The 27,782-nt window shown below is 45.1% G+C and overlaps 1 protein-coding gene across 2 annotated transcripts in view; it reads left to right on the top strand.

Moving 5' to 3' along the window:
- RANBP10 (RAN binding protein 10) overlaps window positions 1-27,782 on the top strand; it is a 162,971-nt gene that overhangs the window by 95,681 nt on the left and 39,508 nt on the right. For both annotated transcript variants that reach the window (XM_073307234.1, XM_073307235.1), the window contains one exon: window positions 12,468-12,635. In XM_073307234.1, coding sequence (XP_073163335.1) covers window positions 12,468-12,635 — 168 coding nt within the window. The remainder of the gene's footprint in view (window positions 1-12,467; window positions 12,636-27,782) is intronic.

The raw sequence follows: 27,782 nt of genomic DNA, 5'->3' as shown, positions 1-27,782 counted from the left end.
GCCATCTGATAGAGCTGATGGAGGAAAAGATCCGAGGTTTGGAGATGCAAGTGGAAAGTCTGGTTGAGTTTAGGATGGGGTTTGAGCAGATTATGGAGCAAAGACATATGAGGTATCTGAAGGGAAAAGCTCAGACTTGCAGATGGAAGCAGGACTGGAAATTCTGAGGGGAGACTGGGTGAGGAAAGTGGTCAGTGGAAGCATGTGACTAAGAGAACCAGGCAGAGGAAAAGTCGGGCTAGTGGAGGAGAAATAGAGCTCAAGAACAGGTTTGCAGAGTTGGAAAATGAAGAAGGGGCTCAGCAGGTGGTCACTGAAGGTGGAAGGGCAAGGAAGAAGAGAAGAGCGGCTAGTGCTATAGGAAAAGGGTAAGAGTCAGTGGAGACTACACCAAATATGAGCCCCAGGCGGATACAGGATGTGTTGAAGAGGATTACAAGGGAGAATAGGAATGGAAAGAACTTGCAGCCAGAGGGAACAGGGGATAGACTGGAGAATAGCACCGTCACCGGGAAAAGGCAGGTCTATGTGATCGGGGACTCTTTACTGAGAAGAATAGACAGGCCTGTAACCAGAGCTGATCCAGAGAATAGAAGGGTGTGCTGTCTTCCAGGTGCTAAGATACGGGATGTAGACCTGAGGTTGAAAAGGATCCTAAAGGGAGCGGGAAAGAATCCCCTAATTATCCTTCATGTGGGAACAAATGATACGGCTAGATTCTCACTGGAACGTATGAAGGGAGACTATGCTAGGCTGGGGAAGACGCTTAAGGAAATCAAGGCTCAGGTGATCTTTAGTGGGATTCTGCCTGTTCCTAGAGAAGGGCAACAAAGGTGTGACAAGATTATGACTATCAACAGATGGCTCAGGCCGTGGTGCTATAAGGAGGGCTTTGGGATGTATGGCCACTGGGAAGCATTCATGGACAGAGGACAGTTCTCTCGGGTCGGACTTCATCTGAGTAGGGAAGGAAATAGACTTCTAGGATGGAGGCTGGCACAACTGATTCAGAGAGCTTTAAACTAGGAATTAGGGGGAGATGGTTGGTTAGGGGATGTCCAGGTAATCTTCATGCTGGATTTTAGCATTGAGAGGGAAGAAAATGAAGTAAGAAAGGATACAGCCGTGGGTAGGAGAATATAGATAAGGAGGAAGGGCAGTGTGGATACCAGTCTAATAGGTTATACGGGCTGTAGAATGACCGGGCCTAATCGGGTACAGAATGTGAGCGAGGCCAAACAGCAGGAATGAAGATGTTTGTACCCCAGTGCGCGGAGCCGGGTAACAAAATGGAGGAACTAGAGCTACTGGTGCAGGAAGTGAAACCAGCTATTCTAGGGAGAACAGAGACAGGGTGGAATAGTCGTCACGGCTGGGCTACGGGTATTGAAGGGTCTGTGCTGTTTAGGAAAGACAGAACTAAAGGTCAAGGTGGTGGAGTCGCATTGTAGATCAGTGATGAGGTAGAATGTAAAGAAATAAGAAGCGATGGAATGGATCAGACAGAGTCCGTCCGGGCAAAAATCACATTGGGGAAGAAAACGATTAGAGCCTCCCCTGGGATAGTGCTTGGGGTGTGCTAGAGACCGCCGGGATCTAATCTGGATATGGATAGAGCCCTTTTTAATGTTTTTAATAGAGTAAATACTAATGGAAACTGCGTGATCATGGGAGACTTTAACTTCCCAGATATAGACTGGAGGACGAGTGCTAGTAATAACAACAGGGCTCAGATTTTCCTAGATGCGATAGCTGATGGATTCCTTCATCAAGTAGTTGCTGAACCGACTAGAGGGGATGCCAATTTAGATCTGCTTTTGGTGAGCAGTGAGGACCTCATAGAAGAAATGATTGTAGGGGACAACCTTGGTTCAAGTGATCATGAGCTAATTCAGTTCAAACTGAACGAAACGATAAACAAAAATAAATCTGCAACTAGGGTTTTTGATTTCAAAAGGGCTGACTTTGAAAAATTAAGGAAATTAGTTAGGGAAGTGGACTGAAGAATTTATGGATCTAAAGGCAGAGGAGGCCTGGAATTACTTTAAATCAAAACTGCAGAAGCTATCGGAAGCCTGCATCCCAAGAAAGGGGAAAAAATTAATTGGCAGGAGTTGTAGACCAAGCTGGATGAGCAAGGATCTCAGAGAGGTGATTAAGGAAAAGTAGAATGCATACAGGGAGTGGAAGATGGGAGGGATCAGCAAGGAAAGCTACCTTATTGAGGTCAGAACGTGTAGGGATAAAGTGAGAGAGGCTAAAAGTCAAGTAGAGTTGGACCTTGCAAAGGGAATTAAAACCAATAGTACAATGTTCTATAGCCATATATATAAGAAGAAAACCAAGGAAGAAGAAGTGGGACCGCTGAACACTGAGGATGGAGTGGAGGTCAAAGATAATCTAGGCATGGCCCAATATCTAAACAAATCCTTTGCCTCAGTCTTTAATAAGGCTAAAGAGGATCTTAGGGATAATTGTAGCATGACAAATGGGAATAAGGCTATGGAGGTAGATATTACCATATCTGAGGTAGAAGCGAAACTCGAACAGCTTAATGGGACTAAATCGGGGGGCCCAGATAATCTTCATCGAAGAATATTAAAGGAATTGGCACCCGAAATTGCAAGCCCATTAGGAAGAATTTTTAATGAATCTGTAAACTCAGGAGTTGTACTGTATGATTGGAGAATTGCTAACATAGGTCCTATTTTTAAGAAAGTTAAAAAAAGTGATCCGGGTGACTACAGGCCTGTTAGTTTGACATCTGTAGTATGCAAGGTCTTGGAAAAAATTTTGAAGGAGAAAGTATTTAAGGACATTGAGGTCAATGGTAAATGGGACAAAATGCAACATGGTTTTACAAAAGATAGTTCGTTCCAAACCAACCTGATCTCCTTGTTTGAGAAAGTAACAGATTTTTTAGACAAAGGAAATGCAGTGGATCTAATTTACTTAGATTTCAGGAAGGCGTTTGATACTGTGCCACATGGGGAATTATTAGTTAAACTGGAAAAGATGGGGATCAATATGAAAATTGAAAGGTGGATAAGTAATTGGTTAACAGGGAGACTACAGCGGGTCCTACTGAAAGGTGAACTGTCAGGCCGGAGGAAGTTCCTCAGGGATCAGTTTTGGGATCAATCTTATTTAATCTTTTTATTACTGACCTCGGCACAAAAAGTGGGAGTGTGCTAATAAAGTTTGCAGATGATACAAAGCTGGGAGGTATTGCCAATTTAGAGAAGGACCGGGATATCATACAAGAAGATTTGGATGACCTTGTAAACTGGAGTAATTGTAATAGGATGAAATTTAATAGTGAGAAGTGTAAGGTTATGCATTTAGGGATTAATAACAAGAATTTTAGTTATAAGATGGGGAAGCATCAATTAGAAGTAACAGAGGAGGAGCAGGACCTTGGAGTATTGGTTGAGCACAGGATGACTATGAGCCGCCAATGTGATATGGCTGTGAAAAAGGCTAATGCGGTCTTGGGATGCATCAGGCGAGGTATTTCCAGTAGAGATAAGGAGGTTTTAGTACCATTATACAAGGCACTGGTGAGACCTCACCTGGAATACTGTGTGCAGTTCTGGTCTCCCATGTTTAAGAAGGATGAATTCAAACTGGAACAGGTACAGAGAAGGGCTACTAGGATGATCCGAGGAATGGAAAATCTGTCTTATGAAAGGAGACTCAAGGAGCTTGGCTTGTTTACCCTAACTAAAAGAAGGTTGAGGGGAGATATGATTGATCTCTATAAATATATCAGAGGGATAAATACCGGGGAGGGAGAGGAATTATTTAAGCTCAGTACCAATGTGGACACAAGAACAAATGGATATAAACTGGTCATTGGGAAGTTTAGACTTGAAATTAGACGAAGGTTTCTAACCATCAGAGGAGTGAACTTTTGGAATAGCCTTCCAAGGGAAGCAGTGGGGCCAAAGACCTATCTGGCTTTAAGATTAGACTCGATAAGTTTATGGAGGAGATGATACGATGGGATAACATGATTTTGGCAATTAATTGATCTTTAACTATTTATGGTAAATAGGCCCAATGGCTTGTTGTGGGATGTTGGATGGGGTGGGATCTGAGTTACTAGAGAAAATTCTTTCCTGGGTATCTGGCTGGTGAATCTTGCCCATATGCTCAGGGTTTAGCTGATCGCCATATTTGGGGTCGGGAAGGAATTTTCCTCCAGGGCAGATTGGAAGAGGCCCTGGAGGCTTTTTGTCTTCCTCTGTAGCATGGGGCACAGGTCACTTGCTTGAGGATTCTCTGCTCCTTGAAGTCTTTAAGCCATGATTTGAGGACTTCAATAGCTCAGACATAGGTGAGAGGTTTTTCGCAGGAGTGGGTGGGTGAGATTCTATGGCCTGTGTTGTGCAGGAGGTTGGACTAGATGATCATAAATTGTCCCTTCTGATCTTAATATCTATGAACCTTGAATGCCTCTGGCCAGCCTGAGAGCCTTATTCAGGGCACTGGAAGGAGCCATGCCAATCCCTTCTGAATCAAAAGGGGCGGGGGGGTTGGCGGGATGACACGGAGCAGGGGTCTGTAAAATGGAGGGTGAGGCTTAATGTGTTTAAAGAGCTTTGAGAGCGGAGTGTTTCTTGAGCCATCTGGCAGTGCACAAAGCCCACTTCCACAGAAAATCATTTGCAGTGCTCTCCCCATTACTGTTGAGGTTGTGCAATTACTGGGATAGCGTGTGGGACCATGGTCGCTAGACGGGCACGCTGAGGTCGCTCAATCAGGGCAAACCCCAAAGAGTGGGGCAGACGATCCCCAAAACTGGTAGTTTAGTTTTATAAATTGGATTCACCAAGCCAGTCACAAAACAACTTTTATAATACCCTACTGGTTACCAAGAAGCTAAAATACAGTCCCTTTAAGCAGTCCAGGCTTTGGCTCCCACCCAGACAGCCAAGTCAAATATGGTGAGGATTACTACATTTGTAAATTGCACTTTCATGATAAAGAGATTGCACTACAGTACTTGTATGAGGTGAATTGAAAAATATGATTTCTTTTGTTTGCCATTTTACAGTGCAAATATCTGTAATAAAAATAATATAAAGTGAGCACTGTCAAGTTTGTATACCGTGTTGCAATTGAAATCAATATATTTTAAAATGTAGAAAAACATCCACAAATATTTAATACATTTCAGTTGCTATTCTATTGTTTAACAGTGCGATTAATCATGATTAATTTTTTCGGAGTTAGTCGCATGAGTTAACTGCAATTAATCGAATAAAGTGCCCTAGAATAAAGTGCTAGGAAACTGACCCAAGAAGAGATGAGCTGCTGATATATTAAAAAAAAAATCCAGAATCAATTCCAATAGTCAGTCCATGTGTAGAATTTAAGTTTTTCCATGGGAAACAGCAGGGTAATCCAGAATGGACCTGGAGACCTCAATCTTGCAACTTAAAAGTCCCCTGACCCAGTTTAAGCTGAGATGGTAAGGATGAGGCCCTAGAATTCTTTTATAGTCCTCTAGCAGGCTGAGAGAGCCTCTTGACAGCGGATAATGCAACAGGTTTTCCTTGAATGAAGAATAGGTAATGCACATTGTTGCGTTGAAGTAATATCTCTGTTTCCTAGGTGCACACTGGTAACTAGATGCATTCATTAGTGTAATATAACTAACCATTCTAGCAGTTCATAGAACGTTTACTACAAACTTCAAAGAGAAATATAGACAATGATGTTATTACACCCAAGTTTCATCTAAATCAGTGATTCTCAACCAGGGGTACTCAGAGGTCTTACAGGGGGTTCATCAACTCATCTAGATATTTGCCTAGTTTTACAACAAGCTATATAAAAAGCACCAGCGAAGTCTGTACAAACTAAAATTTCATACAGAAAATGACTTGTTATACTGCTCCATATACAATACAATGAAATGTAAGTACAATATTTATATTGCAATTAATTTATTTTATAATTGTATGTTAAAATGAGAAATTAAGCAATTTTTCAGTAAGAGTGTGCTGTGACACTTTTGTATTTTTATGTCTGATTGTGTAAGCAAGTAGTTTTTAAGTGAGATGAAACTTGGGGGTAGGCAAGACAAATCAGACCCCTGAAAGGGGTACAGTAGTCTGGAAAGATTGAGAGCCACTGATCTAAAAGTTAGTATTCTTTTTTGATCTCTGAATCAATAAAATGTAGTAACAGACAGGAACAGAAGTTTAGCATCTACAAGCTAATCTGGTTACATAGTTAACATCTAACAAGATATAGGTAAACCCAGACAAATAATTAGTATTTTCTTCTAATTCACTAACAATACAGGTTTCCATTTCAAAGCATTTAGTCTGCTTTCACAGGGCTTTGATAGAATCATAGAATATCAGGATTGGAAGGGACCTCAGGAGGTCATCTAGTCCAACCCCCTGCTCAAAGCAGGACCAATCCCCAATTAAATCATCCCAGCTAGGGCTTTGTCAAGCCTGACCTTAAAAACTTCTAAGGAAGGAGATTCTACCACCTCCCGAGGTAACGCATTCCAGTGTTTCACCACCCTCCTAGTGAAAAAGTTTTTCCTAATATCAAACCTAAACCTCCCACACTGCAACTTGAAACCATTACTCCTTGTCCTGTCCTCTTCTACCACTGAGAATAGTCTAGAACCATCCTCTTTGGAACCACCTCTCAGGTAGTTGAAAGCAGCTATCAAATCCCCCCTCATTCTTCTCTTCTGCAGACAAAACAATCCCAGTTCCCTCAGCCTCTCCTCATAAGTCATGTGTTACAGACCCCTAATCATTTTTGACAGGTTTCAGAGTAACAGCCGTGTTAGTCTGTATTCGCAAAAAGAAAAGGAGTACTTGTGGCACCTTAGAGACTAACCAATTTATTAGAGCATAAGCTTTCGTGAGCTACAGGATATGCATCTGATGAAGTGAGCTGTAGCTCACGAAAGCTTATGCTCTAATAAATTGGTTAGTCTCTAAGGTGCCACAAGTACTCCTTTTCTTTTTGCTAATCATTTTTGTTGCCCTTCGCTGGACTCTCTCCAATTTATCCACATAGTTCTTGTAGTGTGGGGCCCAAAACTGGACACAGTACTCCAGGTGAGGCCTCACCAATGTCAAATAGAGGGGAACGATCATGTCCCTCGATCTGCTGGCTATGCCCCTACTTATACATCCCAAAATGCCATTGGCCTTCTTGGCAACAAGGGCACACAGTTGACTCATATCCAGCTTCTCGTCCACTGTCACCCCTAGGTCCTTTTCCGCAGAACTGCTGCCGAGCCATTCGGTCCCTAGTCTGTAGCGGTGCATGGGATTCTTCCGTCCTAAGTGCAGGACCCTGCACTTATCCTTGTTGAACCTCATCAGATTTCTTTTGGCCCAATCCTCCAATTTGTCTAGGTCCCTCTGTATCCTATCCCTACCCTCCAGCATATCTACTACTCCTCCTAGTTTAGTATCATCTGCAAATTTGCTGAGAGTGCAATCCACACCATCCTCCAGATCATTTATGAAGATATTGAACAAAACCGGCCCCAGGACCGACCCTTGGGGCACTCCACTTGATACCGGCTGCCAACTACACATGGAGCCATTGATCACTACCCGTTGAGCCCGACAATCTAGCCAACTTTCTACCCACCTTATAGTGCATTCATCCAGCCCATACTTCTTTAACTTGCTGACAAGAATACTGTGGGAGACCGTGTCAAAAGCTTTGCTAAAGTCAAGAAACAATACATCCACTGCTTTCCCTTTATCCACAGAACCAGTAATCTCATCATAGAAGGCGATTAGATTAGTCAGGCATGACCTTCCCTTGGTGAATTCATGCTGACTGTTCCTGATAACTTTCCTCTCGTGTAAGTGCTTCAGAACTGATTTCTTGAGGACCTGCTCCATGATTTTTCCGAGGACTGAGGTGAGGCTGACTGGCCTGTAGTTCCCAGGATCCTCCTCCTTCCCTTTTTTAAAGATTGGCACTACATTAGCCTTTTTCCAGTCATCCGGGACTTCCCCCGTTCGCCATGAGTTTTCAAAGATAATGGCCAATGGCTCTGCAATCACAGCCGCCAATTCCTTAAGCATTCTCGGATGCAACGCGTCCGGTCCCATGGACTTGTGCACGTCCAGCTTTTCTAAATACCTCTTTCTCCACAGAGGGCTGGCCACCTACTCCCCATGCTGTGATGCGCAGCACAGCAGTCTGGGAGCTATCTACAAGGAGTGGTACTGATTACCACCTCAATAATTCTCTAATATGTCCTTAAAGGTTGATTTTAAATCACTTAGCCTGCTGGTTGCTTAACCCTCGCTGGCTCAGTGTCACAGCATGTAACACTCCAGGAAGCCTCAAGGGCAGAAACATCGTATCCCCAACTCTCCCAGTGACTGGCCACCCCCGTTGTCTCATTGTTTCTTCGTACTCTCCCACTGGTCTATCTGTATCCATCTGTTGTCTTTTGTCTTATATTTACACAAGTAAACTTTACCAGTGGGGGGGCAGGACCTGTCTTTTTGCTCTCTCTCTACAGTATGCAGCACAATGGGGTTCAGGTTGAGGATGGGCTCCTGGGAGCTACAGTAATACTGATAATTACAATTAGCACTATTTGAAATCTTCCATTGCCTCGTTGTAGGAACTGCTCTCTACCTGCTTACACACCTGCCCTCTGAACCTCCACAGTTCGATCTTACACACCTTTCCCAGACCCTGGCTCCAATTGCCAGAGGGTTCTTGGCCCCCTGAATGCCACTTTTGTGGTGTGAAAGGTTTGTTTGCTATGAGTGGCTTCTGTCTCAGAAGCATTTGGAGCAGCTTACTGCAAAATTTCTGGCTGAAGATCCGGCCCTGTCTTGCTAGATTGAGGCTGTTCTTTTGGCTCAGGCTTTTCAACACTTGTTCCTCTCGTGATGGTCGTTGTTCAGCTTGTCATTCTCCTACAGCAAAATTAGCCTCAGCCACCTTTTCCCTCCCCCATTACCTCCTGGGCAACTGATGGCTACTCTCAAGGCTTTGCCCATTTAAAGGGGTTCAAGCTCCAGCTAGGACCAAGTCTGGAGCAGGCTGTGTAGTCCAGCATCAGTGCTGTTATACTGCCCCATGGAGAAGGGTATGCATTTTCTATGCAGACAGGTCCCTTTCCCTAGTGCAGAGGATGGGAGTGCGGAGTGGGGGCAGAGTGCCTCAGTCCTGACGGGCTGCAGAGCACTTCAGCTAGGGTGGTGTTATCCTTGTCACAGGTTCTGCTACAGGAGAGGAGGGAGGGAGTGTCTGAGCGATACTGTGCGGACAGAGGCCCCCAGGGCAGAATGCCCATGAAAGCCAGATTCCGGCATGCACAAGAAAATGGGATCTAATATTATGTCTCACTCCAAGAGCAACTAGGATGATTTACTGACCTTTGAAGCATTACATAAGCTACAGCTTCTTTAAATTATGAAGAATTGGACCCATTTTTCATGCTTCACTATGGTGCTTAGCTGGTCTGAGAAGCAAAACATAAATCCCCTTTGAGCTCACAGGGAGATATTGCTCAGGTGGGATGGTGCTTAGGTGGTATTCACAGAACCACGGAGGGGCCGAGCATGCTGAATTTTATTTTCCTGTTTCCCTTGTGCTGCTTGTTAAAGAAACCGAGCCTGTAAAGAGAGACCGAGGTGTTGCCTGGAAGTCACTTTCGCTTTTAGCTAATTTAGTCGCCTCTGCGTAGTTCTGGGAGCAGCCCAGGCAAACTTTGCAGTGGCATTTTGCATTTCAAAACACAAGGAACCAATTATGAAACCGGTTAGTGTGCTTTGACTGGCACTAATTGGTTTTGCTGGCATTTTCGTCTCGTAATTAGAGCCTTTAGACACTGTGCAGTGGGCAGCATTTGTGTGCTTTGCACACCGTCCCGCCACCCCTCCTTCACACACAAACCTCTTCCTGATGTATTGTGCATTCCTGCTGGAAGAAAGGTACACTGAGGAAACGCGGTTAAAGGGAACATCGACTATGCTAAAGACATGAATCCGGAGTTCCACATGCCCATGCTACAGGCTGTTTGGTGTCCCTGGTGTGAGGTTTGGCGTCTGTCCATTGGTTTGGAGGCCGACATCTCACTGCCAGGACCTGAGGCTGGGTCTTGCAAAGTCTCTCTTGTCAGTATGTTTCCTCCTTGCTCCTTTAGAAACTGCCATGGTTGCACTTGCAGTGGAAAGAACCTTTTTTGAGCCTGGTCAGGTAATCAGTTGGCTGGAAGAGGTGCGTCTGCCCTTCCTCATGTGCATGTTCGTGTCCCCTTCCAAGATGCTGTTAGGTCTCAAAATGTAGTTGTAAACTGGGAATCTCATCGAGCTGGTGTTTCTAATGGGGTATCATGGGGATCGGTTCTTAGCCCTACACTATTTAACATTTTTGTCAGTGACCTGGAGGAAAACCCAAAACCATCAAAGTTTGCAGATGTCACAAAAATTGGTGGAGTGGTAACTAATGAAGAGGACAGGTCACTGATACAGAGCAATGTGGATCACTCGGTAAGCTGGTCTCTGGCAAAATGTAAATGTATATACACCTGGGAACACAGAATGTAGGCCATACTTACAGCACAGGGGATTCTACCCTGGGAGGGAGTGACTCTGAAAAACATTTCAGGGTTGTGCTGTAGCCAAATGGGCTAATGCGATCCTCGGATGCGTAAACGGGAATAACGAGTAGGAGCAGAGAGGTTATTTTATGTCTGTATTTGGCACTGGTGCGACCGCTGCTGGAATCCTGTGTCCAGTTCAGATGTTCACAATTCAAGAAGGGTGTTGACGTATTGGAGGGGGTTCAGGGAAGAGCCCCAGGAATGATTAAAGGATAGAAAACATACCGTGATAGACTCAAGGAGCTCAATCTATTTAGTTTAACAAACAGAAGGTTAAGGGATGACTTGATTACAGTCTGTAAGTACCTGCATGGGGAACAAATCTTTAATAGGCTCTTCAATGTAGCAGAGAATGATATAATACAATCCAATGGCTGGAAGTTGAAGCTAGACAAATTCAGATTGGAAATAAGGTGTACAGGTATATTTCTAACAGAGTTATAAACCATTGGAGCAGCTTACTAAGGGTTGTGGTGGATTCTCCATCCCTGACAAGATGGGATGTTTTTCTAACAGATCTGCTCTAGGAATAATTTGGGGGCAGGTCTCTGGCCTGTGCTGTACAGGAGATCAGACTAGATGATCACAAGGGTCATTCATGGCCTTGGAATCTGAGTCTGTGCCCATTCTCTCTCCACTAGGGTACATTTTGGAGGCTACACAACGGGGTTCTGCATCCGTTTGGCAATATAGTGCTGTACTGACAAACCGACTGAGCGTGGGTGTTGATGAAGGAGTTTAACAGTTGGTGACCTGTTGCCTCAGTAGTGGAACTGGCTGAAAACAAAAGTCTCAGAAATTGAGCACTTGGCAAAAAAAAATCAAAACCTGAAATATTTTGGCTGAAAACTTGTGGTGCATCATGGGAGTTATAGTTCAGATGCATCACTCTCTACTTCTTCTCTGAGACCACCTGTCTGGTTGAGCTACACCTCCTGCAGCACTCCCTGGTGCCCCCCATGGTGTAGGCAGTGCATAATGGGAAATGAAGTGTGGCAAGGGAGACTGCCCCAGAGGTGAATGGGACCGTGAGGTACCCAAACTATAAGTCACAGGAGGCAACTCAGTGGTATTTCAGAACTGGAATATTTTAGGGTTTGGACAAAAAAATAATTGTTTGGATTTAGTAAAAAATCCAATTTTCTATTGAAAACCAATTTTGATGGAAAAATTTTGACCAGCCCTACTCAGTAGTTCATTCTGTCACCACACAGGACCTTGGGTGTTGGTGCCAGGCTCCCTGCCATAGCTGATGGGGGCTCAGAGTACTGTATGCAGCATGCTTAGCCATCCAGGAAGGTGCAGCTGAGAGAGTGGGATAGGCTATTTATGTGCTGCTTGACTGCATTTCCTACTAGTCAGGAACAGCCATAACATTCTCCGCTGCCTAGAGAGCACCTGACCTTGAGGCCTGTGCATAAGGGGGGATCTGCATGAAGTAGCAGGTTCAAATCATTGTATGAGTTGGGGTTGTACTGTCAAAATTGCCCATTTCAGCACTTTTGAGACAAAAAATTCAATTTGCTTGGTTCAAAATTACTTTGTTTTTAAATTTGAGCTAATTATAGTAAAAAAAAAAAGTAAATTTTTTTTTAACTGAAAGGTTGAGCTCAAAATCAGACGTCTGGATTGACCCTAGCTGAAATGGTTTTTGGATTGTTGATTTGTGAAAATTTTAGAGATTTAAACTTTTCATCCCTCCTTGGGACAGGAAAAATATTCAAAATTTCGAAAATTTTCCTGGGACGGGAAAACTGTTTCCCACCCAGCTCCAATAATCGCATACAGCTCCTTGGAAACCTCCCTCATTACTGATCTGCTCTTTTTCCTTCTACAGGTTGGGATAAACATTCGTATGGTTACCACGGTGACGACGGGCATTCCTTCTGTTCTTCTGGGACAGGGCAGCCCTATGGCCCCACCTTCACTACTGGAGACGTGATTGGCTGCTGCGTCAACCTCATCAACAACACCTGCTTCTACACAAAGAATGGCCACAGCTTAGGTAGGCAAAGAAGGGTATCCTGAGGATGGGCCACCCCAGCCTACAATCACTTAGGACTCTCAAACTCTGTCACATATGACGTAACTCCATTCTGCAATTGGGAGCAAGGCTTTAGAGAGAAATGAAATAAGAACACACAGTGACCACCAGGAGCTGTGAGATTCCCCAAAGCCATAAACGTTTCCAGTGCGAGTAACTAACTGTTTCTGTGACTGCAGCTGCCACATGTGCTGAACTAAATTACAGACCTGTCCCCAGGCCCTTCAGCTGCTGTCCCTCCCTGTTGCCCTGCACAACCATAGATGAGATAGGTAGGGCATTTAGAGTTTGGGCAGCAGGGAAATGTAATCACAGAAAGTTTGGTTTGCATCCGATGAAGTGAGCTGTAGCTCACGAAAGCTCATGCTCAAATAAATTGGTTAGTCTCTAAGGTGCCACAAGTACTCCTTTTCTTTTTGGTTTGTATATTACCCAATAAATTACAAAACCATCACCAGTGAGTCACAAAGCCCTTTGTTTTTTACGGGACTTCTGTCTTTGTGAGTCTCACTCCATGGACTAAAACTCCTAGAGTTCTATGGATTTGCAAAACATTACAAATTCTACTTTAACGTTGTTTTGGTTGTGGAATGATCCAAAATACCCTTTTAGTTGACTCCTTACGTTTCAGGTAAGGACATTCAGGTTTTGCCCCACAAAATGTCATGTTGGCAGCTTCCAGGAGTTCAGAGCTGCACCCAATTTGTATAAGATAGCACAGGTTGCAACCACCTTCATCCTGAATATGCTGCCCATAGAGACAACAGGCCCATCATGCAATGCTCCAGCTTGATCAGATGAGCTCTCCTCCTTCCACAGTAAGTGTGATTCCCTGTCATTTGATTTGTCAGAGGAAAGTGTTTAGCTTACTTTGGTGAATTCCTCTAACCTTCTGAACTGTAACACATTTGATTTGGCTGGGGACAAACGCTCTCTGTTTCCTTTGCTTCTCTCATAGCTGTGTTGATCCTAGTTTCCTTCAAGCTGAAGAGGCTGGTACAAAAAAACCCAGATAAAACCTCTGCCAGGACAAAAGTTGTACTGAGTGAGCAATTGGGTAAAAGGAGGGGGAAGATGGTAAAGGAGGAGTGCAGGACCGATGTGTTCTTCAGGCAGGCATGATTGCTGCTGCAGTTGCTGAGATGGGTGTGGGGAGGAAGGAGCTGCATTGCGGGTACATCTGAGTCATGATCCTGTGTGTGGATTTTGTGTCACAGCCCTGAGGCTGTTACGCAGCAGAGCCTGCGGGATACTGAACTTATGGGAACAGGATTTTTCTTGGAAAACAGCAAGCATTTGGGTCAAGCGCAGAGCCCGAGTTGGGCTAGAATTTTTGTAGTCAGTATTTCTGATTGAGGGCTGGGGGAGGGTGTCAAGGCTGATTCCCCACTTCGGCAGTTCGAGTGCAGAAGGTCAGGGCCCGCAAGGATTCTAAAAATTAATATTGGCCACTCCAGGCTGGTATTAAACTCCCAAGGTTACAGCTTTTCTCTGACCTTGGATGGGTAGATGCTGCCACCACCCAAGTGCAAACCCCTCCCTTCTCTCCCCCCCCCCCCACCTTTGAGAACCCAGGAAGGAGCACGTGGGAATTCCTTCCTGTGGGGTACCCTTAAGCTCTTTCACCCCCTCCCCCTCCACCCCCGGAAGAGCTGAGAAAGAAAACAAAGGAAATCAGCTGTTATCACCAGCTAATTAAACAACATGTGCACAAACCTCTTAGGAACACAAAAATCCAATCCTGTTCTTAAAAAAGGTAAATTTTATTAAAAAACAAAAAGAAAGAAAATACATCTGGAACGTAGACTATTGCTAGTTTTTAAAAAGAGCGAATATAATAATTAAGCATCAAGAATGGTTTTCTTCAGGTCCAGCTTAAAGTTTATAAGCAAAACAAAAGCACCTGGGGTTAGCACAGAGGAATCCACAAGCCATAAAGAAATAAAAGAGATAAACCTAATTGTGTCTTCCTAGACATTCCCTGATCTACTTACATATCTGGGGTTTCAGAGAAGTAGTTTTGAGGTATGATTTGATGATTTTTCATACCTGGCTTAAAGCTTCTTACAGCATTGATGCTCTGTGTCTCCTCTCTCTGGAGAACAACAGACCAACAAAGGGAAAGTTTCTTCCCAAGTTTAAAAAGTTCTAGCCTTCCCATTGGCTCTTTTGGTCAGGTGCCCACTTCCTTCCTTTTACCTGTGGGCTTTTTTAACCCTTTACAGATAAAGCAAGCAGAGAACAGCTACTAACAGGGATTTTTTAGCTAAATGGCTGGCTGGGTGCCACAAAAGGGAGCACCCCCTCCCCCACCCTTCATGTGTCTCAGTGGGAAATGTGGCCCAGTTACAGGCCTTTTTGTGTGGAACCTCAGGTGCATTTCCAGTGTTAGTCTTTTGCTGCCCCGTCAGTTTCTATTCCTGTCGCTTTGCCGTCCTTCTCCATGGGGCAGCAATCCAGAGCGACTTCCCTCGGGGCCAAGTGGAAGAATCTGTTTAAAATTTGCCCTGTGGCATTCAGAGATGGCAATTGGAGCCATTGCGTTCAGACCCCTGCAGCCCTAGCCACAGCTAAGATAGTGTGTCTGAGTGGCTCTCTGGGGGTTTTGCTCTGGCTTGTCTTTGCCAACCTGACCAGCTGTGATGTCACACAAATGATGCTTTATATTTAAAAATGATGTGGGCCATAACTAAGGCTTCTGGTGTGGGACATTAACAAACCAGTCAAAGGTGGGGAGGGAAGCATTCCTTGGCAAATAAACATTAGGGAAAAGCCCAGTTTTCTGACTGCACTCAAGCCTTTTCTGGTCTGGTCTGTCATCAGCCCTGTGCTGTGGAGAAGCTCAAAGGTGTGTGAAGCTGATAATGTAGACTAGGAGCTCCACAAGCCATCACTGGAGAGGTGGCAAGTTGAGTAAAAGCAATATTTATTGGGACACTTGTCTTTTTGCCAGGATTTTAAATTAATTTAAACATCAACCTAAAGACCACCTGGAAATCAAAACCAGTGACACCCTTAGCTTGGAAGAAGTGAATTGTTGAGCCCGTCACTTCAGCTAGAGGGTCCCAGTTACGATAGTAATTTAGGGTATTTCACTAAGTCTGTGCTTTGATTAGTTTTGTTCATGTATGCATGTGCTAGAGTAACATTATGAGGTGGCTAACCTGACCCCCAGGGATTCAGGTAGCCTCTCTATCTTGTGGCTGCCTATGGGAGAACTACTCCAGCTTCTCCTGCATTCCCTATCCAGAGTTGTGACTCACTTCCTCTTGATCACCTCTCCCACTGTCCTTGCGTGCTTCAGGCTTATTTGTTCCCAGTTTCTCCTTTGTTCAAATGGCTGAGTTCCCACTTCTGTATTTTTCCAGCCCAGCATCATTAGTTCCCCCTCCAGCAAATCATTGGTGGTAGTTACAAAATCCTAATGTGGCGCTGAATTATAGTGTGAGTTTCAATTAGTTTCAGAGCACTGATGATCGAGGGCTTATCACGGAAAGCAAGGAGGATGTGGAAGCCGTTGTGGATGAGAGATGCCTGTGTAAGCTTCAATTAGTGCACTGCAGCTGGGGAAGGTATTTTCCTTCACTTGACACAACTGCATCCGTGCCACTGCGTTCTTCCATAATGAAAAAGTAATGGCTGGAAAGGGACTGAGTCTACTGTTTAATGCGTTAGTATCAGCACCAGATCGAAAGGGGATCTGCAGAGTGGAGAGGATGTGGCTAAGCCTTTCAGTTGTTCCTGTCGTCATTTCGCTCGTGTCCATGCTGTGATACAGCAATGTCACACTTCACTGGCCGAGCGGATATGACAAAACAAAGGGAGGCAGGTTATCAGTGACTTTCACATCAGACTTAGTTATTAAAATCCCCTGATTCTGTGCCTCGTATTCCGCAAGGAGTTCTGTTCTGCTCTGCTCATGATGCATGTAGAGATGGTTACAGGGGTGATGCACTTCTCTTCCCCACTTTTCATTTCCATTGCTAGTTTCTTTCGAGAATACTTTTCTTCCATGGAAATTTTGTGGTAGCTGATTCAAAATTATCCCAGCTTGAGCCTCCTGATTCTTTTGTAGTAAATTCCTGTCAGGCGAGAGAGGAAAATGAAGTGATTCAAATTCTTCTCTCAGCAGACTAGAGAGGTCATTGGCATCACGGCCTGCTGTTTTAGGAGATGGAGTCAGATTGATCCGGGGTGTCCTACTGCTGAGCCAGTGGAATCCGGTGGCGGCATGAATGTGACTTGAGTGCAGGAGTGAACAGTGTGTGGGAAAGGCTGCAGCTGTGACTACAGACTGTCAGTTCATGTCCCAACACTTCTCTGTGCTCACACAGAGGGGTGTATAGAGGAGGCAAGCAAAGGGATACTTGGTGCAGTGGTGAATTTGCAGAAACCCTGGCTAAAGGCAGAAGGGAATAGTAGCAGCTACTACCTCTCCCTTCAGAAAGGCTGGCAGAACATGTAATGTTTCTCTGGGAAAATGGAACAGACGTCTCACCCAGAAAGGCTAATGGTGACTGGTGTCTACCTGTTGCTGTTTGAGAAGGAAGCACAAGGTCAAGAGGAGAATCATCCATTAGTCAGTGCTTTGAGCTGAGGAAAACACATTTCTCAGCACCAAGTGATGGCAAGCGCAAGCAGCCTATCAACCGTGGCAAAGCTCTTCACTAGAGATGGGCCAAGTGATTGTGACAGGAAGGGGTGGACCACGGATTTCTGTGCAGAGCGGATGCCAGAGGAAAATGAGCACCTTCAGCAGGCCAGGGACCCCTAAGCACCTGGGGATGCATCCTAATGAAGTCTAAATATTGCTTGTCTCTTATCTTAATGACAGACTGAGAATCCAGGATCTGTGTTGGTGAGCTGGAGACTGACCCAGAAAGGGAGTAGTGCACTGTTTCCTTGGCACACACTGAACCTGTAGGTCCCTTCTCTAGTGAACAGGAATAATGCAGCTCTCCCAGGAGGGCTCACAAATGTTCCAGGGAATAGCCAGCTACTATTCTGCTCCCCCCCAGGAGTGTCTTGGTACCTGTTTGTGCTGATAGTACAGTCTGAAGGCCCCTGACATTCAGCCTGTTCTGGATGCTGCTTGTATCTAACTGAAATATTGTAATTTCACTCTTTGCCCAGAAGGCAAGGTCTTCCTTTGTGCTGGTAGTTATATAGTACTGCTGTAAGAAAGGAGGAAGGTGCCTGTGGTGAAGGTATAGGACTGGAACTCAAAAGCCCTAGGTTCTGTTCCCAGCCCTGCATTGCTCTGTGACTTTAGGCAAGTCACTGGCCTAACCTCTCTGAGCATTGGTTTCCTCATCTGAAAAATGGGGCTATTATAGCACTTACCAGTGTAAGACAAGACAAAAAAGATGGATGACCCAGGCAGGCTGAGACTGGGTAACGATATGATTAGTGCAGTGACCCAGGCAGGCTGAGACTGGGTAACGATATGATTAGTGCAGTGACCCAGGCAGGCTGAGACTGGGTAATGATATGATTAGCTGATCAGGAGCAGTAATTGCAGCTTGCTGCCTGTCTAGCAGTTACCAGAGTGCAGTTTTTGGTCTGCACTGCAGAAGAGAGTTACAAGGAGGGATCTGAAGGAGGATTAAGGAGATGGCTTCCTAGATTGACCAGTAGCTTTTCTCACTGATACGGGGTGGTTTGGAGAACTCAGTCAATTGAAGACAGCATTGTTAGCAGAGTGAAGGCAGAAGCCAACCTTGTGATAAAAGAGAAGGTTGGATAGGTAGAGAGCAGCGAAAACTTGAAGGGTAAAAGCAAGCAAGAGAAGTGTATGTTTGGGGTGGAGGGACTTGGAGAAGGGTGACAGAGCCACAAGCTGGGAGGAGAACAATTGGTTGTCACAGATGGATTGAGATCTTCTGGGAAGGCCCTAGCAAAGGGATAGTATTCCTGCCAGACATGTGGGCCTGGCAAGCCAGTGCTCTGCCTACATCTTCCCTTTTGCACCTTCCTGTAAGTTTAAACTCACTCTTTTGTTTTCGTTGAAACTTTCTCTCTTGCCACCCTTCCTTGGTCTTCCATGCTTTCTGTAACCTTTCATTGTGACCTTTCTGTCAGGAATGACTTGGGAGCTAATGTCTCAGCACCATCTTAGGGGAAGAGATACATGTCATTAATTCTGGACATTCCAGTTGGTGCTAGAAAACTTAGTTGGGGGCCTCAAGTGAGAACTGTTTTGCATTGTCATTTCAAGGCCTGGAAGAAACAATTTTTATATCTCAACAGTGACTCCTTCCAGCTGCTGAAGGAGCAGCATTGACACATTCCAAAAGGAGTGTCAACCAAAAGGAAGGTGACAGCTACACATGGCCCAGAGCTGGCGGATGTAAATCAGGGGAGGTGGGGTGTCATAAATATAAAGGGAAGGGTAAACACTTTTAAAATCCCTCCTGGCCAGAGGAAAAACCCTTTCACCTGTAAAGGGTTAAGAAACTAGGATAACCTCACTGGCACCCTGACCAAAATGACCAATGAGGAGACAAGATACTTTCAAAGCTGGAGGGGGGGGGAGAAACAAAGGTTCTCTCTGGCTGGTTTTTTTTGTTTGTTTTTTTTTGTTTTTGTTTTTGTTTTTTTGCCAGGACCAGATCAGGAAGGCAGGTCAGAACTCCTGTAAAGGGTTAATAAGCAATCTAGTTAGATATGCGTTAGATTCTGTTTTGTTTAAATGGCTGATAAAATAAGTTGTGCTGAATGGAATGTATATTCCTGTTTTTGTGTCTTTTTGTAACTTAAGGTTTTGCGTAGAGGAATTCTCTATGTTTTGAATCTGATTACCCTGTAAAGTATTTACCATCCTGATTTTACAGAAGTGATTCTTTTACTTTTTCTTCAATTAAAATTCTTCTTTTAAGAACCTGATTGCTTTTTCATTGTTCTTAAGATCCAAGGGTTTGGGTCTGTGTTCACCTGTGCAAATTGATGAGGATTTTTATCAAGCCTTCCCCAGGAAAGGGGGTGTAGGGTTTGGGAGGATTTGGGGGGGAAAGACCTTTCCAAGCGGGCTCTTTCCCTGTTATATATTTGTTAGACGCTTGGTGGTGGCAGCCATAAAGTCCAAGGGCAAAAGGTAAAATAGTTTGTACCTTGGGGAAGTTTTTAACTTAAGCTGCTAAAAATAAGTTTAGGGGGTTTTTCATACAGGTCCCCACATCTGTACCCTAGAGTTCAGAGTGGGGAAGGAACCTTGACATGGTGGCAGAGCGGTGGGATTAACTTGAAATCATTTTGAGATCAATTTGAGATTTTTTGAACCAGAAGCACAGATATTTTGAAAGGAATTTTTTTTTTCCCCCTTTGGGCTGCTGAAAAGCAGGTTTTAAGCTGAAAGCAGTTAGAGGGTTTTTTTGTCTCTGCTTGGGGGCCAGAGCAGAGACAAAATGGAATTGTCTTTTGTGAGCTGGAGTTTTCTCTATCTAAAGGCAGGGTAGTTAACCTCCTGCAGGGAAATTCACAGGTCTTCACAGACGGGAAGTTGTTTTTTACCTAAGAGCAACTAGAGGGGTTTTCTGTCTATTTGCCTGGAGACAAAGGTGTTAGGGGTTTTTTTTAAGGATTTTTCTGTAGGCTGACAGTCACTATCAGAGACCATAGATATCCGGTTACAGCACAGCCTATATATATATTTTGACAAGCCAAGTTTTTTGTTTGTTTGTTTTATTTCTGACTCTCGGGTGTAAAGCTAGTTAAAAACAGAAAGGCAAACATGACAGAAACCAAGGAAACAGCAAAAGAGGCTGTCAAGGAGAGCTATGGAGACAAAGGAAAAAGAATGAAAGCATGCTGAGGAGGAAAGGGAGGCTGCCCACAGGAGAGCTATGGAGGTAGAAAAAAACCAAGAGGCTGCCCACAGGAGAGTTATGGAGGCAAGGGAAAAAGAAATGGAGAAAAAGGAAAAAGAGAGCAAGCGTGCTGAGGCGGAGAAGGAAAAAGAGAGGAAGCATGCACTGGAGATGAAGAAGGCAAAGGCTGAGCGGAATCTACTGGATAACCCTAACCATCCTTCCCCAACAGTCCACAAATGGGAGTGACTATGTCCACAATATGATGAATCCAGTGATATTGCTGAATATTTTCTCACCTTTGAGAGACTGTGCAGTCTCCATAAAATTCCTGAAGCTCACATGATGACCACATTGGTCGCAAAATTAACTGGAAGAGCTCTGGACATATTCAATAAGATGCCTATTGATGAGGCTTCTGACTATAATAAGATCAAGGATTTGGTTTTAAAGCAATTTCAAATTACATGTGAAACAAACAGAGTAAAATTTACAGCCCTTAAGAGAGGGCCTGGACTAAGTAATGTGGCTTATCTGAACCAGATGAAGGATCTGTTAGATAAATGAGTCCAAGGAAGGGGTGTCACTTGCTTCGATGGAATGTGTGATTTGATAGCTCAGGAGCAATTCCTGAATATGTCCAAGGAGGAAATAAAACGGTGTTTATGGGATAAGGAAATGGACTCAGCAGAAAGTATTGCTTCTTATGCTGATTGATACGAGCAGTCCCAGACCGCCAAAGAGGCGGGGCAAGCCGGAACAAAACGGGTGGAGAGAGGAGAGAGGAACAACCCTGGTCACAGTTGGAGTGGATACCTGAATGGACACCCTCAGACCACCCTCTGCTACCGTGGGCAGCTCAAAGCCCCAACTACACACCAAGGAATACTCCAGACACCTTATCGTCCCGCCACACTGTTCTCCAGCAACCCACCTAGCCCCAGTGACCCGTCAGCTGGACGATGTTTTAAATGTAACATGCCGGGGCATGTAAAGGCCAACTGTCCCAAGAACCCCAACCGAGTACAGTTCATTGCACTGGAATCACACCAAAGGTTCTCAGGCCCAGATACCTCCCAGATACCCTCGGAGCGGAGGAAAACTGTGAGTGTGGGCGGGAAGAAGGTCATCGTGTGGAGGGACACCGGAGCACAAGTTTCGGTTATCCAGGCTTCCTTAGTGAACCCAAATTTAATCGACCCAGAGATCCAAGTAACAATTCAACCCTTCAAGTACAAGTCTTTCAATTTGTCTACAGCCAAGTTACCTGTCCAGTACAAGGGCTGGTCAGGAACGTGGACATTTGCAGTCTATGATGGTTATCCCATCCCTATGCTGTTGGGGGAAAACTTGGCCAATCATGTGACGCTAGCCAAGAGGGTGGGAATGGTCACCCGCAGCCAGGCTAAGCAAGCTGTCACACATAGCTCTGTTCTGGAGACTTCTACCAGGACTCAGTCAGGGGTGATGGAACTGGACCCCATGCCAACGTCTGCAACAGCAGTAGTGGATCCAGTCCCGGAACCGGCAGCAGCCGATAACCCTACACAAGAGGCTCAGCTGGAGCCTGAACCCCAACATAGTGCACCAGCGGAGAGCTGTCCACAGTCAACGGAAACAGCCCCATCACCTACATTGCTTCCAGAGGGACCAAGCCTAGGTCCACAATTCAATGAGGAACTAATGTCTCCAGCATCAAGGGAACAGTTCCAAACTAACAGGAAGCAGATGAAAGCCTCCAGAGAGCTTGGACGGTGGCCCGGAGCAACCCACCACCTCTCAGCTCTTCCAGTTGATCCAGAGAATTAAAGGTTTGTCAGTCCACAGGCCAGGAAGGAGATGACACTGAGTAGCCTGAAGGTATCTACTACGAAGGGAAAAGTGCTGGTGACGTGGAAGAGGTGAATCTCTCCATGACCCTTGGGCGTATGCCGCGACAGTAGATCAAGGAGCTGTGCACTAGCTACACACAGACGTTCTCAGCCACCCAGGACTGACTGAACGGGCATACGACTCCATTAACACAGGTAATGCTCACCCAATTAAAGTCCAACCTTACCGGGTGTCTCCTCAAGCTAAAAGTGCTATAAAACAGGAGATCCAGGATATGCTACAGATGGGGGTAATCCGCCCCCTCTGGCAGTGCATGGGCATCTCCAGTGGTTCTAGTTCTCAAACCAGATGGGGAAATACGTTTTTGCATGGACTACCGTAAGCTAAATGCTGTAACTCGCCCAGACAATAGTGCCACGCACAGATGAACTATTAGAGAAACTAGGATGGCCAAGTTCATCTCTACCTTGGACTTAACCAAGGGGTACTGGCAGGTGTACCGCTAGATGAATCTGCCAAGGAAAGATCAGCCTTCAGCACACGTCGGGCTGTATGAATTTAATGTACTCCCTTTCGGGCTGCGTAATGCACCCGCCACCTTCCAAAGACTTGTAGATGGTCTCCTAGTGGGATTAGGAGAATATGCAGTTGCCTACCTTGACGATGTGACCATATTTTCGGATTCCTGGGCAGAACACCTGGAACATCTACAAAAAGTGTTTGGGAACGGCGTTTCCACCTGCAAACTGACCATGCTGCGCTACAGTGACTTCATACCGCAATGGGAAATAACAAAAAGCTTATTTGGTGGAGTTTAGCTCTCCAAGATTTTAATTTCGACATCCAACACATCTCAGGAGCTTCTAACAAAGTGGCTGATGTACTCTCCTGTGAAAGTTTCCCAGAATCAACTGGTTAAAATTGTCCTTGAGATGTGAAAAATATTGTTAGTCTTTATATACTTGGTAGTATATTTAGAGGTGCATGTGTCTTATTAACTCTGTTTTCTCCTAGAGCTCCAGGAAGAAATCACAGTCAGCGTTTCACCCTATCTGTGATTTGAGGGGCGTGTCATAAATATAAAGGGAAGGCTAAACACCTTTAAAATCCCTCCTGGCCGGGGAAAAACCCTTTCACCTGTAAAGGGTTAAGAAGCTAGGATAACCTCACCGGTAACTGACCAAAATGACTAATGAGGAAACAAAATACTTTCAAAGTTGGAGTGGGGGAGAAACAAAGGTTCTCTCTGTCTGTGTTTTTTTTTTTTTTTTTTGCCGGGACCAGATCAGGAAGGCAGGTCAGAATTCCTGTAAATGGTTAATAAGGAATCTAGTTAGATATGCGTTAGATTCTGTTTTGTTTAAATGGCTGATAAAATAAGTTGTGCTGAATGGAATGTATATTTCTGTTTTTGTGTCTTTTTGTAATTTAAGGTTTTGCGTAGAGGAATTCTCTGTGTTTTGAATCTGATTACCCTGTAAGGTATTTACCATCCTGATTTTACAGAGGTGATTCTTTTACTTTTTCTTCAATTAAAGTTCTTCTTTTAAGAACCTAATTGCTTTTTCGTTGTTCTTAAGATCCAAGGGTTTGGGTCTGTGTTCACCTGTGCAAATTGATGAGGATTTTTATCAAGCCTTCCCCAGGAAAGGGGGTGTAGGGTTTGGGAGGATTTTGGGGGGAAAGACCTTTCCAAGCGGGCTCTTTCCCTGTTATATATTTGTTAGACGCTTGGTGGTGGCAGCCATAAAGTCCAAGGGCAAAAGGTAAAATAGTTTGTACCTTGGGGAAGTTTTTAACCTAAGCTGGTAAAAATAACCTTAGGGGGTTTTTCATGCAGGTCCCCACATCTGTACCCTAGAGTTCAGAGTGGGGAAGAAACCTTAACGTGGGGATATGAGAGGAATGAACATCAGGGCTTCAACCAGGAGGCAGAGTTTATTCTCTGCGGAAGTGGCAAGAGGATATGGCTAAGTTATAAACCTTTGTATGTAATAGAAGTGGCCAAATGGAACAGTACACTCAAGGCGTTCTGGAGGAGTGTTTCAATTCTTTGACTCTGTAATGGGGTGCTCAGGTCCCAGCTGGACGGAGTCACTGGGATTATGAAAATAGCACGTCCTCCTCCTTGAGAGGTCTATCTGAAGACGCTTCCTCCAATCTGTCTGATTTACAATGCCGGTACTCGGGGAAAGCACACGTTGTCGGGTGGACAAATGTAATCTCTGCACAGCTCCTAGAATGGCTAACGTAAAGTCAGGGCATGGAGAGGCGCACAGCAGCAAATGGAACTGGACAGGATGCAAACATGGTGCTTGTTTTGCCAGTTAATGGCAAAAGCTGTTTCACTGGCTTGATGCTGTTTGCCAGATGCAGTGTCACGGGCAGACAGGAGGGATTGTACTCTCAGCATGTTATGCAGATGAGGCATAGAACTAATGAGCATTAATATTAATGCACCTTATTCCCAGGCCTTCCCTGTGAATGCTCCAACCTGAAGACATTGGCTGTGAGAGACCTCCCTCTCCCCCAGTAACAAACTGAAATTGTCATGGACCAGATCACCCTCCCACCCTCTGGCTTCACTCAGGTTTGGCAGGTTAGCTTACAAGCTTCACAGGCCACTTCTGGAGAACAGTGGCAATAGGATGAAAAGAGCCCACTCTTCAAACCAAGTCTTGGCAATTGGACTGCATCAAATTGGTGGAGATGCATCAAACCTGGCTGAGCTTTGTTCCTGCCCAGTGGCTTTGCCCAAGTAGTCTGATAGAATAGCAGCTGTTTGGCTCCGCCCAGCGACGGCTCACAGGTAAGTCTTTAATTCCAATTAGCATTCGGAGCCTGCTCTCTGAAGGGTCTGTCTTGGCAGAGTGTGGTGTGTCCTGTGCTGCTTCCACTGGCACTCCCTCCAGGTCATCGCTGGCAGGGAGATTGCCACTTGCCTGGAAGCCGAAGCCAAAGGAATTTGCTAACACCTTTCCCAAGTAGAAAGCTAGCACTGTGTCATGGGAGCAGTGTTTTGGGGTGTCCTGCATGAATTGAGGAGGGACCCCTGGGATGGAGGAGAGCAGGCTTACGTAGATTCGAGGGCCTTTGGGTAGGGAGCATTTTTTTGTTCTGTCAGCACAGCACCTAGCACGATGGGGTTCTGATCCGGGACTGGGGCTCTTAGACACTACACTAATACAAATCATGATTACTATTAATAGTAATTGGCTATTCAGACATGAGCAGAAAGGCAGGATGTAGATAGTAAGGGGTGAACGCAGCTGTCTGAGGTCCATGTCACTTAAACCCTTCTCTGTTCACGTGAAGTTGTGGATTAGTCTCTGTAACAAAGGTGTCTGGAACCAACTGTGGAGATAGCCTCTAACTCTGAGGCAGAACACGTGGTCACTTTTGGCTGAAGGGGAGGGGAGGACTTGGCTTGGAGATCTCCTGATTACTGTGTGCATTGCTTGTATGGAGCTGTGGAAAGGGGAAGAGTCTTTAAGTAAAATTATGGATGAAATCTCTGTTTACACTGGTACAAGGGGGTTAGTTGGAGCTGTGCTCATCTTGATTTCCTTCCCACAGAAGTAGCTATTTGTCATGGACAATGTCAGTGTCAGATTGCCGCCTGCTTTCCCATTTCAACTAGCAGTGCATAGTCTGGAAGACCAGACCAGCTCCTAGAAGGGCTTATCGGGGGCAGGATTGGGCAAATACAGTTTGACATTTTAATGAAAAGTTTAATTTTTATTTTTAACACACTTTAATACAAAAATGCTATGTTGTAATAACATTGAGGCTCGGGCCCAAATAACTGGCCAGCTTGAGCAGCCAGGCTGCCTTCTGGAGCAATGGGGGAAGGTAAGGACAATGCATCAGCCTTCACTTGCCTTTGCTGAATTTTTCAGTTTGCTTCATTGCTGCCTGCAGAGGTGGCAGCTTCTGTTCTTGTGTGTATAGCTAGGAACCCTTCTGTCCTGAGATGCACCTTGCAGTGACACAGTTTTTCAGATGCCTGAAGGAGCAGCTGTACCACAAGGGAGTAGCATCCTCATGCGCTAACCACTTCCCATGTGGCTAAGTGAACAGAAGGATGTTAAGTAGGGGCATAGCGAGCAGATCGAGGGACGTGATCGTTCCCCTCTATTCGACATTGGTGAGGCCTCATCTGGAGTACTGTGTCCAGTTTTGGGCCCCACACTACAAGAAGGATGTGGATAAATTGGAGAGAGTCCAGCGAAGGGCAACAAAAATGATTAGGGGTCTAGAACACATGACTTATGAGGAGAGGCTGAGGGAGCTGGGATTGTTTAGCCTGCAGAAGAGAAGAATGAGGGGGGATTTGATAGCTGCTTTCAACTACCTGAAAGGGGGTTCCAAAGAGGATGGCTCTAGACTGTTCTCAATGGTAGCAGATGACAGAACGAGGAGTCATGGTCTCAAGTTGCAGTGGGGGAGGTTTAGATTGGATATTAGGAAAAACTTTTTCACTAGGAGGGTGGTGAAACACTGGAATGCGTTACCTAGGGAGGTGGTAGAATCTCCTTCCTTAGAGGTTTTTAAGGTCAGGCTTGACAAAGCCCTGGCTGGGATGATTTAACTGGGAATTGGTCCTGCTTCGAGCAGGGGGTTGGACTAGATGACCTTCAGGGGTCCCTTCCAACCCTGATATTCTATGATTCTATGTTCCAGGGCTGTTAGCAAAGAACACTTTTGTCATATCCCTTAATTGTTTTCCTGAATAGTTTTTGCTGCTCTTTCAAAGGCTGCTGGGAGACATCCATTCCAGCCCAGGCTGCTTTCTGAGTTTGCAGGACAATCTGATTAGATTGTCTGTCCTCTTGTCGGAAAGATTCCTTAAGGAATCTGCTTGATTTCACATGGATCCAGGAGTGGCCTCTGAGCCTTAGCCCTGCAGTTTTTCTGCATGTTTCACTTAGTATTCTCCTCAGTGTGACGTGTATAGAAATGGGTGGCAGAAAGCTTTCACCAGCTTTCCTTCCTGGATCCCTGCTGGATGTTTCCTAACTAGCTAATGCTCCTTCTTGAATGTGGACAGATGTTTCTACGTTGTATAGCTAGCTAGCATCTCTAATGCTTGGAAGCTCATTAGTTTTTTTCCCCACATTTTGGAGCACTTCAGAGATTAATAATGATTGTGATAGTGGTAAGCAAAGACCTTTTGATCATACAGTCCATCCTCTACCAGGACAGGATCTAGTTCCCACAGAGAGGCTATCCTGTGTTGAATTGGTCGGCTCCGCATTTTAGCCAGAAAGCGGAGAGGCACAGCTTCTGGTTGAGTGAAGGAGCACTGTGTGAGGCCATCACCCTCTAAAGTGCATTGAAGCAAAGAGGCCGTTTCACTCAGTGCACGGAGTAAGTGTAGCATGAAAGGGTTCATACTGGGTCGCACAGGTTGGTTAACTATCTCCCCTGGGAACTGTGATTGCAGCTCCTTTTCCTATGTTACAAGGGA

This window comes from Lepidochelys kempii, chromosome 12 (genome assembly GCF_965140265.1).
Source record: "Lepidochelys kempii isolate rLepKem1 chromosome 12, rLepKem1.hap2, whole genome shotgun sequence".
NCBI classification, from domain to species: Eukaryota; Metazoa; Chordata; order Testudines; family Cheloniidae; genus Lepidochelys; species Lepidochelys kempii.
This window is presented reverse-complemented; position numbering and strand designations above follow the sequence as displayed.